Source organism: Canis lupus, chromosome 8 (assembly GCF_003254725.2).
Source record: "Canis lupus dingo isolate Sandy chromosome 8, ASM325472v2, whole genome shotgun sequence".
Lineage (NCBI taxonomy): Eukaryota > Metazoa > Chordata > Mammalia > Carnivora > Canidae > Canis > Canis lupus.
The window spans coordinates 59,429,789-59,445,603 of NC_064250.1; the positions used below are offsets into that span (position 1 = coordinate 59,429,789).

A 15,815-nucleotide genomic window follows, 5' to 3' on the forward strand; every position below is an offset into this window, starting at 1 on the left:
TCTCCTAAAAAGAAAACCAAAGTAATGGAGTAGAATAATTATTTAAGTTAAAATTTAAATAAATCTTATTGAAATTAGAAAACACTTAAATACAGATATTGAAAAGGCATATGCTATATACCTGGCAATGGTAAATAGTGTACAACTACTAAGCTTTAAAGTTAAGGAAAAATATTCTTTGGATATACAGGAATTTATAACGAAGAAAAAAGAAGTCTAAACAAGGATAATACACTCTAGAATGGCAGAACCACAAGACCGAAGAGCACTTATAGAACAGAGTCGCTCTATCCTCCCATATACTGTTCTGCACTTTTCTCAAGAAATAAGCATCTATCTTGTTTAAACCACATGAAAACAATTAGAATAATTTAAATGATATCCTAACACATGGAAGCTAGAGATGGAGATGTCTGACATAGTTAGTGATCCAGGAGGCCAGGCTATAATTACAATTATCCCACCATGGAAATAGAACTAATTCATTATACTGGAACATAAAATAAGCACATCTACAAAAGAATATTTGCTATTCTTATAGATAGTTCCATTGACAAATACAAGGTTTTTTTATTATCTCCATTCTGCAAAGATATGGAATTCCAGGAACAAAATAGAATGTCTGCACAAAAATAAGAAATATTGTTTAGAGGCCTCAGACTACAGAGAACATAGTGGTTTAAAGAAAAAGAGTTTATTTTACTTCTATATAATTACCCAAGTTGAGAGTTAAGGTTGGTGGAAGCAGCTCTTAAATCTGCTCTTTGGTCAAATGGAGGCCTCCGATTCTAGCCAGTAGGAAGGAAAAGGGGTAGAAGATAATGTACCTAGGATCCTAGAGTATAAACTCTCAGGTGTTACTTATCAGTTGTGCTCTCATTTCATCACCAGGAACTTAACTGTATTGATATATCTTAACTCCAAAGAATGCAGAGAGTCTTGCCTTGAGCCCACAAAGAATAGGATAGGTTTGGGTAGACCACCAGCAGCTTCTTCTGCATGAGGTTAAGTGAGAGGTCCACGAAGGGGGAAAGAACAAAAAAAGAAAGAAAAGAAGTCTGGCATCAGAATTCCTAGCAGCAACATTTTAAGTAACCAATGGAGTAAATTTTATGATGTTAAAGGATTAAGAATATGTGAGTCAGAGAGTTTTTATGTAGCCAAACTGTCCTTCAAGTATAAAGGCCACAGATAAAGAGTCAATAAACATGTAAGAGATCAAGAAATATCGCCCCCATTAGCACTTCCTGAAAAATATGGTAAATATTAAGCCCTGACACCCAAGAATCTAAAGAAGAAACCAGCAAAAGACTTGAAGGTGAACACTGCATATGCTTAATGGTAGTACTAGACTAACAGAGTAATTTAGTACATAAATGTTGTGTGTTCTGATAATGTGTAACTAATACGGCAAATGCAAAATCGGAGGAGGAGGAAAGAAAATGAAATGTAAACGAAGTTTGCCAATTGCCTGGGAGTTAAAGGTTACAGCTTGCAGCTGACAAATCAAGATAGTAGAAGCTTAAGGTCATGTAAGAATGCAAAGATTAAGATTAAGAAATTCGGGTAATTAAAATTCCATTGTAGGAGCAAGAAAGAGGAAGTTATGAAATAAGTTTCACATTGCTTATAGTAAAATGATACATAAAAACTAAACAGAAAAAGAACTAAGAGTATTAGTATAAACAGTTTCTCAACTTCACTGTGGACATCTTGGCTGAATAATTCATTATTTATTGTGGGGAAGTTATCCTGTGGGAAGGGTATTTAGAAACATCTCTGGCCTCCACCTACCATGCCAGTATCAATCATAAATATTTCCAGGCATTACCAAATGTCCCCTGGGGGGCAAAATTATACCCAGCTGAGAATGACTGGTATAGAAGTATCGTATAAATGCAATCAGTAGAACCAAAAATCAAACCTTGCTAAATAACAAAAAAGATACCTCCTTAAAAAGAGCAAAGAAAACAAATCATATACCAACATATTAGTATATTAGTATATACATAGTGTAAATGATTAAATAACAATACAGAATAGAGTTTATCATTATATCATTAAGTATATATGGTTTCAGTTATATTGTTAAGTATAAATGAGTTTAAATCAATCATTGAAATCTGAAGATTTTTAGAGCAGTGAAAAAAGCAAAACCTAAATCTATGCTATATGCAAGCAACACACCTAGAACAAAATGACCTCGAGAAGTAAAGAATGAAAATGTGGGCAAAGATCAGGCAAATATAAATGAAAAGAAAACAGAAGTCTCTATCTCAGTCACAGGCAAAGCAGAATTCATACCAAGAAGCATAATGAGGCAAAGAATGACATTTTCTAAAGTCAACAGTCACAAAATAACAATGAAGATAAGACATTAATATCTATGAGCAACTTTCAAAAGCACAAACTGCATGAAACTGAAACCCACTAGTGAGAGGAAATTCATGGTCTCAGAAACCCTGGATAGTTCCAGTGAACAAACTAATTAGGATACAGGATACCTAAACAACGCAATCACTAAGGTAGATACTACACACTCAACCCTTATATCGTGATAGAAAATATACTGTAATGTAATAAGACAGATAGAAGCTCCTGGGAAAGGTTTTGAAAAAAAAATTTTAAATACATTCAGCATTAAATGATCACAGCACAATGAAATGAGAAAATAAAAACCGAGCTAAAGCAGCGTTCAAAGAAATATTTGCTGCCATTAGATGCCCACATCAGTAAAGATAAAATGAATTAAACATCCAACACTTTTTCATGAAGACACAGCAAAACCCATACCTTCATTTAAATATTTTTTCCTAGTCAAATAAATTCAAAATCAATACAACTTTGTAAGACCTCAAAGACCTGAGCTATTTATGAAAGTTTTAACAAATAAAGGCAAAAATTATATTCTAATTTCAATATATGAAACGTTTAAATACATCTTACTTTTCTTGCCAAAAATAAATAAATGAGCAAGCCTAAAACTAAACTAATCATTCCTCTGTCAATTTCCAACATGAAACAGGACAGATGGGCAGGTTAAACCAAACTGCAAGGATGAAACCTATAAACTCCCAGACTATGAGATGCTTTACAGGACAAACCATCCGGTTTCTTTGACAAATGAAAGGGAATAAAAAGATGGGGCAGGAACCAAAAAATGAGAAGAGACTTAAATATCCATCAATCACAATGTATGGTGGACCGCGGGGCCTGCGCTACCATGCCGGTCACCGGCAAGAGTTTCCGCCAGCGCCGGGCCGACTCAGAGTCGGAGGAAGATGAGCAGGACTCAGAGGAGGTTCGATTAAAACTGGAAGAGACTCGCGAGGTGCAAAACTTGAGGAAGAGGCCCAACGGGGTGAGTGCTGTGGCCCTGCTGGTAGGAGAGAAGGTACAAGAAGAGACCACCCTAGTGGATGATCCCTTTCAGATGAAGACAGTCTTCATGGTGGACATGAAGAAACTGAAGGAAAGAGGCAAAGATAAGATCAGTGAAGAGGAAGACCTCCATCTGGGGACGTCATTTTCCGCAGAAACCAACAGAAGGGATGAGGATGCCGACATGATGAAGTACATTGAGACAGAGCTGAAAAAGAGGAAAGGGATTGTGGAACATGAAGAACAGAAAGTCAAGCCGAAGAATGCAGAGGACTGTCTCTACAAACTTCCAGAAAACATCCGTGTTTCCTCAGCAAAGAAGACGGAAGAGATGCTTTCCAACCAGATGCTGAGCGGCATCCCCGAGGTGGACCTGGGCATCGATGCTAAAATAAAAAATATCATTTCCACGGAGGATGCCAAGGCCCGTCTGCTGGCAGAGCAGCAGAACAAGAAGAAAGACAGTGAGACATCTTTCGTGCCCACCAACATAGCCAAGAATTATGTGCAGCACAACCGATTTTATCATAAGGAGCTCAATGTCCCCGTACGGAGAAACAAAGATGAGCCCAAAGCCCGACCCTTGAGAGTGGGTGACACGGAGAAGCCAGAGCCTGAGCGGTCCCCTCCTAACCGCAAGCATCCTGCTAATGAGAAGGCCACTGACGACTATCACTATGAGAAGTTCAAGAAGATGAACAGACGGTACTAAGGGTGGGAGAAGGGAGAAGTTGCAGACTGGGATGTAAATAGTGCTGTCCCTCCCATACTCCCTTGACGAAATGCTTCTTGAACAGAAGTTTGCTTCTGTTCTATTTGCTAGCAGACCATTCCAAAAACAGACTCTTAGTCCTGCTGCTTTCCTGATGGATTTTTCAGGCACTGCATTTATAACCTTTTGAAACAATGTGTAGTTTCCCTATTTGGGGGAAAATTCTATTCTTGTGAGCATTATTAAATCTTGTTTTTAAATATGTTGACTTTCTCTTAATATTGGCCCTGAGTCTGGAGGAAACAGCTGTTCAGAGTGAGATAAACTCTTTAGGTTGTGCTGCTAATTATTATATATGCAATCGTGTCTTCTACTTTCAAATACCTGGAGTTCAGAGATACATCCTTCACTGTTTATGATGGATCCACCTGACAGCAGGAAAATCTAGGATGGGATCAAAGGGACACTGATATTTTTACTTTTACAGTCACCTGTTTTCACTAAGAAAGAGAAACAGTTTCTATCATTTTTAGGACTTAAGTATTAACTATGAAATGAAAAAAAAAATCACAATGTATGAATCTAAACTGGATCTAGATTCACTCAGATAAAACTATAAAATGACAGTTACAGATATTTGATAGTATCAAAAAACTGTTACATTTTTAGATGTAATAACGGTATTGTTTATGGTAAAAAAAAAAAAAGAATCCTTATCTTAAAAGATACATGGGAAAATGTTTATGGAAGAAATAATATAATGTGTGGGATTTGCTTCAAAATAATGTGGAAGAAGAGAAACTGTAAGCATATAGAGCTAGGGGTCCCTGGAAAAAGAAAGACAAGCCAAGCTTTCTTGACATGAGAAAAGTCACCTTAGGCCCCCAGCCATCTTGTGATCTATGTGTGAATGGCACTACTTGCCCAAAGCACATTTCTTGCAGAACTTCCTGAGATATGTTGAAATTGCAGAAGAACAGATCTTAGCAGATAACAATTTTAAGGCAACAAAAAAATTTAAGAACAAACTGCCACTACCAGGCCAGGAGATAACCTAATCATATCAGGGAACAACAAATCAGTTTGTAAATCTTGCAGCGCTGGTTCAAAATTAAGGATTGACCTGACACACACTCTCGAGCTATCTTTGCAGGATCTGAAATGTTTTGAGCACTCAGGTACCAAAATTGATGATGCTGACCCTCGTGACCTGGACTCTGTCACCTTAAGATAACTTCTGCCCCAATTCTATGCAATGCCCCACTGTGAAAGCCCTTTTGTGAATATACGCACCCTTAGCCTAAAGCTTCCCCAGTTTGGTTGTTCGAGGAAACACTGCTTTGGGAAACATTCCCAGGGTTCTCCTTTACTTGTTGCAAGTAAAACCCTTCCTTTTCTTTTTCTTTGGCTTGGTTGTGTCTTTTGGGTCCATAGGCACCAAGTGGCGAACCTAGTTTCAGGCAACAGATGACAGAATGGATAAGTATGCAGATGGAGAACTAACCAGGGAGTCATAGTTGAGGTTGAGTGATGGGAACATGGATATTCATATTATTCTGCCTCCTTTGTGCACATTCAAAATGCTTCACTTAAAAAAAAGGCACATGTTGACCAAGCAATCTTCACTGAATAAAAAACACATTCCACGTGTATGTGTATTCTATTTTTCAAACATTTATATATGTTATCACAATAGACAAAATAAAAATTGACTTAAAAAATACTGCTAGGTGGGGAGTAGAAGAAGGGGGAACTGGAGGAAAGTGGTCAAAAGGTACAAAATTCCAGCTATAAGATAAATAAGTACTAAGGATATAATGTACAGCATGATGACTATAATTAATACTGCTGTGTGGTATATAATAAAATTGTAAGAAAGTAGATCCTAAGAGCTCTCATCATAAGGAAACATTATTTTCCCTTCTCTTTCGACTGTATCTATATGAGAGGATGAACATTAACTAAACCTATCACGGAAATCATCTCATGGTAATCATCTCTTATGTAAATTAAGTCATCATGGCATATACCTTAAACTTACAGAGTAATGTATATCAATTATTTGAGAAATAGATGAGAAAAGTCAAATTTCTCAAATAATTGATATACAATTATATCAATTAAAACTGGAAAAAAATCAGACAAAAAAAATTTACTGGAACTCAGGAAGGCTGAATGGCAGAGCTGGACTAAACAGCAGGGTCAAAGCCACGCTGCTAAGGAAACATGACAAAAGCCATGGTCAGTGACCATGCCATACCATTTACATAAGTGTTCATTTACAGAATAATTCCCAACCTGGGAGGTGTGCCTTTTGTAATTTCCAAAATTTAACTACCCTGTCCCTTAATCTAAGCAAAGTCATGTTTTATTACTCCAAAGGTTAACATAATTTTTGAAAAGCACCAATACATTTCATTGGCATAAAAAGATCCCAAAGTACAGGCGACCCTTTAACAATATGCCAACCCCCCAACCACGTGCATTTGACAACCTGAATATAATCTTGGACTCCCCAAAAACTTAACTACTAATAAATAGCCTGTTGACCAGAAAAGACTGACAATATAAACAACTGATTAACACATATTTTGTTTGTTCTATGTATTATATACTATATTCTTACAATAAAGGAAGCTAGAGAAAAGAAAATATTATCAAGAAAATCACAAGGAAGAAAAATACATTTATACAGTATCATAAAAATTCCACACATAAGTGGACTGGCTTAGTTCATACCTGTGCTGTTCAAGGGTCAACTGTACATACTTTTCAAAGAGGAAGGAATGAAACATCAGTCATACATGCTTTAGTTATATAAATACAAGAAAGCTGCCTCTGAAAATGTGATCAAGTGGGAAGGTAAAGCAAAAACAAAGGTATAGTCAAGTATGGAAAGCCAGCAATCAGAAATTGTTAATCTTTCAAAGCAAAATCTTTCTTTTCTTTTTTTTTTTTTTTTAGGAAAATCTTTCTTACCCTATAACATCAATCACTTTCAAAAGCTCAGAGTCAAGCAACATAGAAGCAGAAATGGGCTCCCAGAGATTGTCACTCGCTATGATTTTCACTCGATCAAGACCTTGATAGTTCAGCATTCTTCTTAACACCTTTAGGAGAGATAAACAGAACGCAGGAAAGTTTACAAACGAGACTTTAGCTATTGAATTACAACCACAATAGCTGAAGTATCTTTGAAAATCAGCATCTTGGATAATACTATCAATGTTATTTCCTCAATAGAAACATGCCTTCTATGGAAAATAAAAGGCATTATTATGAAGATAATCTACTTCATAGGAATGTAAAAAAAAAAAAAAAAAAAAAGAGGTAAAAATCCTTTCAAGGGATTTTCCCTCTAACTTTAAGGGAATCAAAAACAGATTCATAATAGTAAAAATATAAAAAAACTACCACCACAGCTGCATAGTTTAAAAGAAAAAGGAAACCAGACTAACCAGATTCTATGGTTCCTTCAAATGAACACAACTACAGAGGCACATGTGTAATCACAGGGGAAAAAAAATAAGCTGTGAAATGTCACATCTGGGTAGATACAAGCTCCTCATCTTCACTGTTGATACCCTATCATGAGGCCAGTGCCCAGCCTTGGGGTCACACAGAGCGCATGCATTAACTTGGCTTCCACTCTGGGCTCTTGCTGCTCTCATCAGCCTTGTGCTCAAAGAAGCCACACGTTCCACACCAACCCTGTGCTTCCATCGTATACCAGCTCTGCTGCCCCACTTCCCACAGCCCCACAATGCCCCCTCCACCACACTCTCACCACTTCACTGATAATGCATGCAGCCTGGAGGTAAGGTGACTCTGACTTACCCAGCCCTGGCTGCAAGCCACCCCATCAAGTCCCACAGCTACACATGAAAGTGTGCTGTTCCCCTAGTGAACACATCAGCCTACTCAAGGCTCAGTCCCCCCTTGTCTACTCTTTCACTCTTGCACTTCCCCCCAATCCCTTTACATTTAATCATCATTTCTTTGCGGTGTCCTGCCCCTGCCCTAGCAACATGGGGAGTTCCTAACCATCCCATCTTGAAGATTCCAACCACATGTCACCTGCCCTAATCCACCCAGGCAGAAGGGTCATCTCCTCCCTGCCCCTTCTAACAATGCTGCATGGTCATTATTCTGCTAGAGAAATGATGACTGCTCTTTTAGTTGTCCATACAGAGCTCTATAGCCCTCAAATGGGAATTCCTTTGGGCAGCATCAGTATTTTGTATCGTCTTCTAAGCATATATGGAATGCCTGACAAACCTGGTGTTGAGTTAATACTTGTTGGTAGAATTAATGAATAAATAAATGAAAGAAATTTAGTGGATATTACCCACCTAAAAACATAATACACTTAAAGAAATTCTTTTAAGAACTGAAACAAAATATAACCACCAAACTATGTTTCTTAGAGGAAACACAAGTCAAATGGAACTGAAAATAAACCAGAGAATACCTCCACCTGAAAAGTTAAAACTGCCACTAGTTTCCCAGGGACAGAAGGGTTATTAGTCTCACTTTATCCTTTCCTGAAAAACAGCAACAATAGTAGTTACCTCATAAGGGGGCTAGTAAGAACGAAAGGGAGATAAATAACTAGGAAAAGCAACCCAATAAAACACAGGAGCAGGAGTGTCTAGGTGGCGTTAAGCATCTGCCTTCACCTCAGGTCATGATCTCCAGGTGCTGGGATGAAGTCCCACATGGGGCTCCCTGCTCTGTGGGAAGTCTGCTTCTGCTTCTCCTTCTCATTCTCCCTTTCCCCCCTGCTTATGTTCTCTCTCTGCCTTTCTCTCTCTCAAATGAATAAATCAAAAATCTTTAAAGAAAAAGCACACTTGGCAAATGTTAGTTGCTACCTATTTGCTAATAACAGGTAGAAACATATAGAACATTCCAATGTAATAGGCATTCCAAAGAAAATAACAGTGAGGCTATACACTAGATATTCTGATATAAGATGTAAAACTGTACAAAATTTCTGGCCAAAAGAGACTCCATTTTCAAGCTCCATTTTCCTTTGCAACTGATGAACTCCTGAACTGGGCCAGAGGTGGCAACAGTTTTATAAGTAGTTGCTCCTAATATTTCAGCAGAACAACTGGCATTCAGGTCATATGAGGACCCTAAAGTTAATACGTTCCAGGAACAATAAAATAATCAATGAGATAGTAATCAGAAATGGCTTAAATGGTCAGCCCCAAATTAGCAGTGCTTCCTTTTCTCTTCTTTATCTACATCATGTAATTATCCCTTGCCCTCCCCGCAGAAGCAGGACACTTTTTTTGGTTACTTCAGAATCTGTGCTCCCTAAGTTGCAATTCTGACACCACAAATAATGGTCTTTGTTCTTTTTCAGTTTTGCCTCCTTTCCTGTTGACAATGAAAAAAAGAAAAGCTACATTTCTTTAAGTCCTAAAAGTCCAACATGATGCAGTTTTTTTATAACGACTATCATAATTCCATAAATAATGAATTTTAAGATAGGAAAATTCAACACAACTCTTCAGACAAAGGAAATCTGGGGTTCATTAGGAATTACCTATGCTTTAATCAGGAATTTAAATATGATTAAGCTTTTGCCTGAATTTTATGTCACAACTAGCAAAACAAATATCTGTGTTATAAAAAAACACAATGTTCCTACTATACTAATTTCTATGGAACCATAAGGGAATTATTTACTAGTAACTTCAAGATAAAAAGATTTTAAAGTTGTACAGACCTTGATATAATTGATGTCAAATGACCTCTCATTCCAAATCTGTAAAACAGAAAGTCAAAGAGCCTGAATTGAAAGTTGTCAGAAAGTAGACATTACTGTTAAGATGCCACTGCTCTCATTATCTTTCATATCATCTAAAATGCAATGTTCTTTACTTTATGGAATATCCTGTTTTTGCATTTATAGATATTTAGAAGACAACATAACTTTTTTAAATTATTATTTTTTAAATTAGAATATTATTTTTAAAACATATATTTGGAATGTTTGGTGGGTATTTTTCAAATAGTCACTCATTTCCATGATGAGAAACCCTCAAGCAGACTCCACATTGAGCAAGTAGACTGACATGGGGCTCAATCCCAGGATCCAGAGATCACAACCTGAGCTAAAATCAAGAGTTGGATACTTAAATGACTGAGCCCCCCCCCCCCCAGGCACACCCTATTCCAGTGATTTCTAAAACTAGAATATCCATTCAATCATTCAACAAACACTGACAATGTAAGGTGTGCCACGGACTCTGTCAGGCACTGGAGACCCAGCAGACAGGAGTGTTGTAATAATTTTTATAAGATCTGGATCCCTGGGTGACTCAGCGTTTAGTGCCTGCCTTCAGCCCAGGGCATGATCCTGGAGTCCCTGGATCGAGTCCCACATCAGGCTCTGCATGGAGCCTGCCTCTCCCTCTGCCTGTGTCTCTGTCTCTCTATCTCATGAGTAAATACATAAATTCTTTAAAAATAATAATTTTTATAAGATCTTACCATCACATTTAAGGCCAATATAAATAAGTACACTGTAGGGACGCTTGAGTGGCTCAGTCGGTTAAGTGGCTGCCTTAAGCTCAGGAGATGACCCGAAGGTCCTGAGATCGAGCCCCATGTTAGGCTGCCCCTCAGTGGGGAATCTGCTTGTCCCTCTCCTCCTCCTCCCCCACTCATACTCTCTCTCTCTCTCTTTTTCTCTAATAAATATACAAAATCTTTTAAAAAAATAAAGTATCCTGTAGAAGTAATTTTTTTAAGCATACACAAGATCACACAATATGCTATATCACAAAGGCAAATTCTTAATGAGGACAGATAAAGGGAAATTGCACAGCTCTCGATGGTTTAGAATCATGAGGGATGAGGTTTTAGAAATGAAAGAGAATTTCCATGACATTAGTTTTGCCGCCGAGAAAACTGTTAATGACACAGATGGCCTAGAGTCCAGGCACTATCACTCACTTTACTCTAGAGATACAGGAAAGTATTTCGTATCAAAGAAGCTCCTCACCACAGCATGTGAGTCTAAAAGAGTGTGAATTACCCACTCTTTACCAGAAACATTTTCTGAGTGTGACTTTACTGTAATAAAATGCTATTTAGATCGAAACCTACATTTAGTTTCACTATAGGTTAAAAATACCCTGACATATGAAAGTTCTCAAATACAAACTAATTTTCGATTAGAATTTGGAGAAAAAAATTTTTTTAAAAAGTATATTCTTGCTCCTGGCTGCCTACAGCCCTTGGCCCATCCTCAGGTCCTCTCTCCTCCTGTGATTTTACAGTTTAATCTATCCCAGTTCCTATCTCTCTCACTAAACTCCTTAAGGACTTATTAATCTTGGTATCCCTAGAATATAACAGTCCCAGTGCCTGCAACATAGGAGGAGCTCAATAATTGTTGGCTAATTGCAAGAACACTTTTTAAATCAGTTTTGACAGATGGCATATTAATAAGCAAACATGTGTGGAGACCACCATGTATTTGTTGTGAGGTTCTGTGAGGTATGGTGCCTCCAGCCTGCCAACAGACCAGCTGGAAAGACGTCATATTTTACATTTTTTCAATCATTAAAAGGCGTTAAATAACAGTTTAAGACAAGGGTAGGCAGATTTTAGCCATCCTGCCAAATCCAGCCTACCCACTATTTGTATTTTTTTACAACCTGAGAGCTGAAATTGGTTTTTATGGTTTTAAATGGTTATGTTTTAAATGGCTATGTAATTACCTACATAATATCCTTCATGTTGCCTTTTGACCCACAAAGTATTTACACTCTAACCCACTAAGAAAAAGTGTGCCACCCCCTGATTTTGGACAACAGAAGATTCATAGAGCAAAATGAAATTAATCATCGGACTGTATGGTAAATATAGTATTCTTGTATGACCAGAGAAACTAGGGAAAGCTTTTAAGGAGAACATGAGCTAGGGTGGTACCAAAAATCAAAAAAAAAAATTTTTAAGAAACAGGCAGAGGGAGAAGCAGGCTCCATGCAGGGAGCCAACATAGGACTCGATCCCGAGTCTCCAGGATCACGCCCTGGGCAGAAGGCAGCACTAAACCACTGAGCCACCGGGGCTGCCCAACCAAAAGTCAAAATTAAAAAAAAAAAAAAAAAGTTCAGAGAAGGTACACATTTAGCACAGTTTTCAAAAGATGTTAGAATTTGGATGGGCAAAGAGGAGGAATAAAAGGTCACATGTAGTTACTTTGTTATCAGATGCCAATAGAATAAATTAGTCTCATGACACAAAATGGTTGGTCAACAAAATGCCAAAGAATCAAATTACTTTAAGAAATTACAAATAAATGTCCAAAAGTTAATCAGCTTTACATATATTACTAACCCCGATATAATCAATGTCCAAATCATGATAATGCTTGGCACCCACAATCCAGGTCATGATATAGTAGGCAGTCAGCTGAAGATTCACGTAAGGCCAGTTGAAACCTTTTCCTATCCATCCAGGAAATGACCATGGCAACCCTGCAGAAAGGAAAAGGTAAAGGTGGAGTGAGTGTAACAGTGCTGGCACAGTGAAAACAAGGCAAAAGAACTCACGCTAAGCAAAAAGCCAATACAGATCTTACTCAAGATTATATGCCATGCACAAATTCCAAAATCTCTTCCCATTTATGAACTCTGCAACTCCTTAATGATCCCTAAAGTCAGCCTCAATAATTCCAAATGTTCTTTCAAGAAATAAAAACACAAAGGCTCTCTCAAAGATACTTGCCAATAGAAAGAAATGTAACATACAATTTAACTTGACAAGACCACCACCTGCTACAGGGATACTTGATATTCAATTTCTTTCCTCTGAAGTCAAATCAAAGAGTTCTGAAAAGCTTATGCCTAACTTACAGGTTGAGTATAATACAAATTCCTCATTCACTAGTACATCTTCTTAAAACTTAAGGCTTCTTAAAAAACTATTCAGATAATCAAATTCAGCAAAGCTAGTTTGTCATCATATCAATATAAATCCCAATGACTCAACAGGAAAATACATCTTTGCGGTATGATATAGATCAAATAATCCACATTCTTCCAACACTCTATTATTTTTAAGTAAGAAAATGAGAATAGTAGAGAAGCACTAATTACAATTCTAAATCCTGATTCTGTTACTAATATGTTAAAATAAGCTCAACAGTTAAATTCCTCAACTGTTAATATGTATTACCAATCTAACTCACCACTGAAAAAAACCATAATGAACAAAAGAACAAAATGCTTATTTTTCTAAATTTGGGAGGAATGTCTAAGTGTATATCCCATAAGAAATGTGACATTAAAATACTGGAACATTTTATAACAATGAAATGCATTCTACAGAACCACCATGTGTAAGTCTTTGTTAGAACATGATTCAGCATGCCAGATTTTCTACATTTAAATGAGAACTGACCTTGAAAACAGCCCAATGGGTGAGTATGTGCTGAAGTCAATGATGCTTCTTTTTTTTTACTGCTTAAAATATTTCCTGGAATCTCTTACAAAAGACCATTTATAAAGAACACACTAACTCCTCATTTTTTTAATTTAGAAAAACTTATGTTTGTCCTTTGTTAAAAATGATTTTTAAAATAACTTGAAATCAAGCCTATTAAATGGATCTCATTGATCTCATACAGACTAGATGTGTGAGCTTGTTTCAAAAAATCAAATTCATTTCAAATGACAACTGTATGCCATCACTGTGTATGTTTGCAGTATCTTACAGTTCTGCACACTGCTACACGAGAACTATAAAATGAACATAGTAGTCCTATTTGAGAAATCCAATGATCCTGCCACTAGAACTTAAACTCCACAAGGGCAGGAATTGGGGGCTGGATTGTTTGGTATCCCTAATGCCTAGAACAATGACCAACACATTGCTGAGGTTCAAACAAACACTTTCATGGGAACCTCTTATATAAATGGGGTCTATGACTTCATGTAATGCATAATTATACAAACAGTTGGGATACACTATTACACCTAATATACAATTTTCTAGATAGTATTGCCCTTTTACAAATTTTGATAAGAAATTTTGTTGAGAGTAATAGTTTAACATCACAAAAACAACCAAAATACAATTAGGTTCTATATCTGATTTTGCCATTTACTAATTATCTCACCTTAAGTCAAGGTGGCAAAACCTAAGCCTCTTCTGCTTCTATAAAATGGGAAGAGTAATGCCTCACTCCAAAGTTATTATATATAAAGAGCAGACATAATATAAGGGCAAAGAAAGGATCAACCCTGGCACATGCTTTGCTGCTGCTAGGATGATGGTAGTATTAATAACATTATTAGTACCTCAGTATTAATAATGACTCCACAAACAGAATTCAGAATTTAAAAGTTAAATGGAATGCAAAAGCATGGCAAACTTCACTTCTTACCCATGAGTATAATATTAGGGTTCCGCTTCTTAGCTTCCTTCATTAACCACCACTCATATCCTCGGAAAAAATTCTCATCTAATGCATAGTGCATGTGGGAGGGTTCAGTACCATCTGCATGGGAGAGAGCAAAAGAGAAAGGAAACCATCCATTAATGGTATTTCATAGGGCCGCTCTCCCCTATACATATACACATTTCAAAGAAGACGCATTCCAGTTCCAGTCCTAACATGGAGCAAATAAGAATGATCTTATATCACTAGAGGATGGATGATCAAAGCATATTATTTCATGTTTTTCATTACTCGAAGTATCATAAAGGTCTTGAAAAGCAAAACCACAACTTTCTATTATAAGCAGTATTGAGAGAAGTGTTATCAATTCATGTAATTAAAAAGTCCTAGAACCACATTCTCCCAGGCTTTGGTCTGGTCTCTCTGGGTCTTCAAATCCCCATGTCCAACACTGACTTCAGATCACCTCAACTTCCAGCTTCTCAATCCTAGTTGTGAATCCCCGGGCCCCTAAGACCCATTCTCATATCCCCGGCCTTGAGCCTATAACATGCTTCATTAAACCAAGACAACAGAGCTTTGAGAGAAAAAAGGGAAGAGTATACAACTGCACATCCCCTCTATAAAAAATCCTATCCTAACTTCCAAGGTGTGTCAAGGTAGCTGATACCAGTCCTCACGTGTTACCACACTTCACAAACATCTGCCCTTGTTTGGAAGGGCCTCACAAGGAGGGGGCCTTGCCCTTTTCTTTTCATTTCTATTTCATTTCATGAAATATTCTATTTCATTTCATTCTTTCATTACTAATTAAACATTAACACCACCATGCAGACATATCTTTTTAACCAAAATTATTCCCAAGTCACCAACAAGAACATGCTGTATACTGTAAAGTTCACTAAAATGGAATCTGGCCTATAAATAATAAGCTCTATTATCACTGAATTTTTTTCTTCCTGTGCATCAACTGACTACATGGACGACACAAAGCCAATCAAAATGGTGATAGTGAAGATTGAAAATTTAATGGTTAAAAATAACTTTGTTTTTAAAAGAAAAAAAGCTGTACATCTGAAATACTGATGACAACTTATATTTTTGCCACACATTTTATTTAAAACTAGTAACATAATAACATTTTACATGTTTTCTACGTTAAAAGTTCTTTTTGGAACTTCTCAATAAAAATTCCAAACTGTCTCTATGCTTCCTACTGAATATAATTTTTTTAAAACCTGTGGGTTTGCTGCAGATTAATCCATTAAATAAGCAATCTAAAGTCCAAATACT

General features: G+C 36.9%; 2 protein-coding genes across 8 annotated transcripts in view; one reads left to right on the forward strand and one right to left on the reverse strand.

The window, feature by feature from the left end:
• The window catches only part of GALC (galactosylceramidase), a 58,177-nt gene that overhangs the window by 32,570 nt on the left and 9,792 nt on the right, over positions 1-15,815 (reverse strand). For all 7 annotated transcript variants that reach the window (XM_025443833.3, XM_025443832.3, XM_035719550.2 and 4 more), the window contains 4 exons: positions 14,508-14,621; positions 12,458-12,597; positions 9,834-9,872; positions 7,073-7,203 (listed from right to left, as the gene is read on the reverse strand). In XM_025443833.3, coding sequence (XP_025299618.1) covers positions 7,073-7,203; positions 9,834-9,872; positions 12,458-12,597; positions 14,508-14,621 — 424 coding nt within the window. The remainder of the gene's footprint in view (positions 1-7,072; positions 7,204-9,833; positions 9,873-12,457; positions 12,598-14,507; positions 14,622-15,815) is intronic.
• On the forward strand, positions 3,180-4,355 carry LOC112657730 (telomere length and silencing protein 1 homolog). Its single transcript, XM_035719554.2, has one exon. The coding sequence runs from the start codon at positions 3,197-3,199 to the stop codon at positions 4,091-4,093; it is 897 nt and encodes a 298-aa protein (XP_035575447.2). The 5' UTR covers positions 3,180-3,196; the 3' UTR covers positions 4,094-4,355.

Coding starts and splice junctions, on each gene's coding strand:
- LOC112657730 (XM_035719554.2), top strand. CDS start 3,197: ATGGTGGACCGCGGGGCCTGCGCTACCATGCCGGTCACCGGCAAGAGT.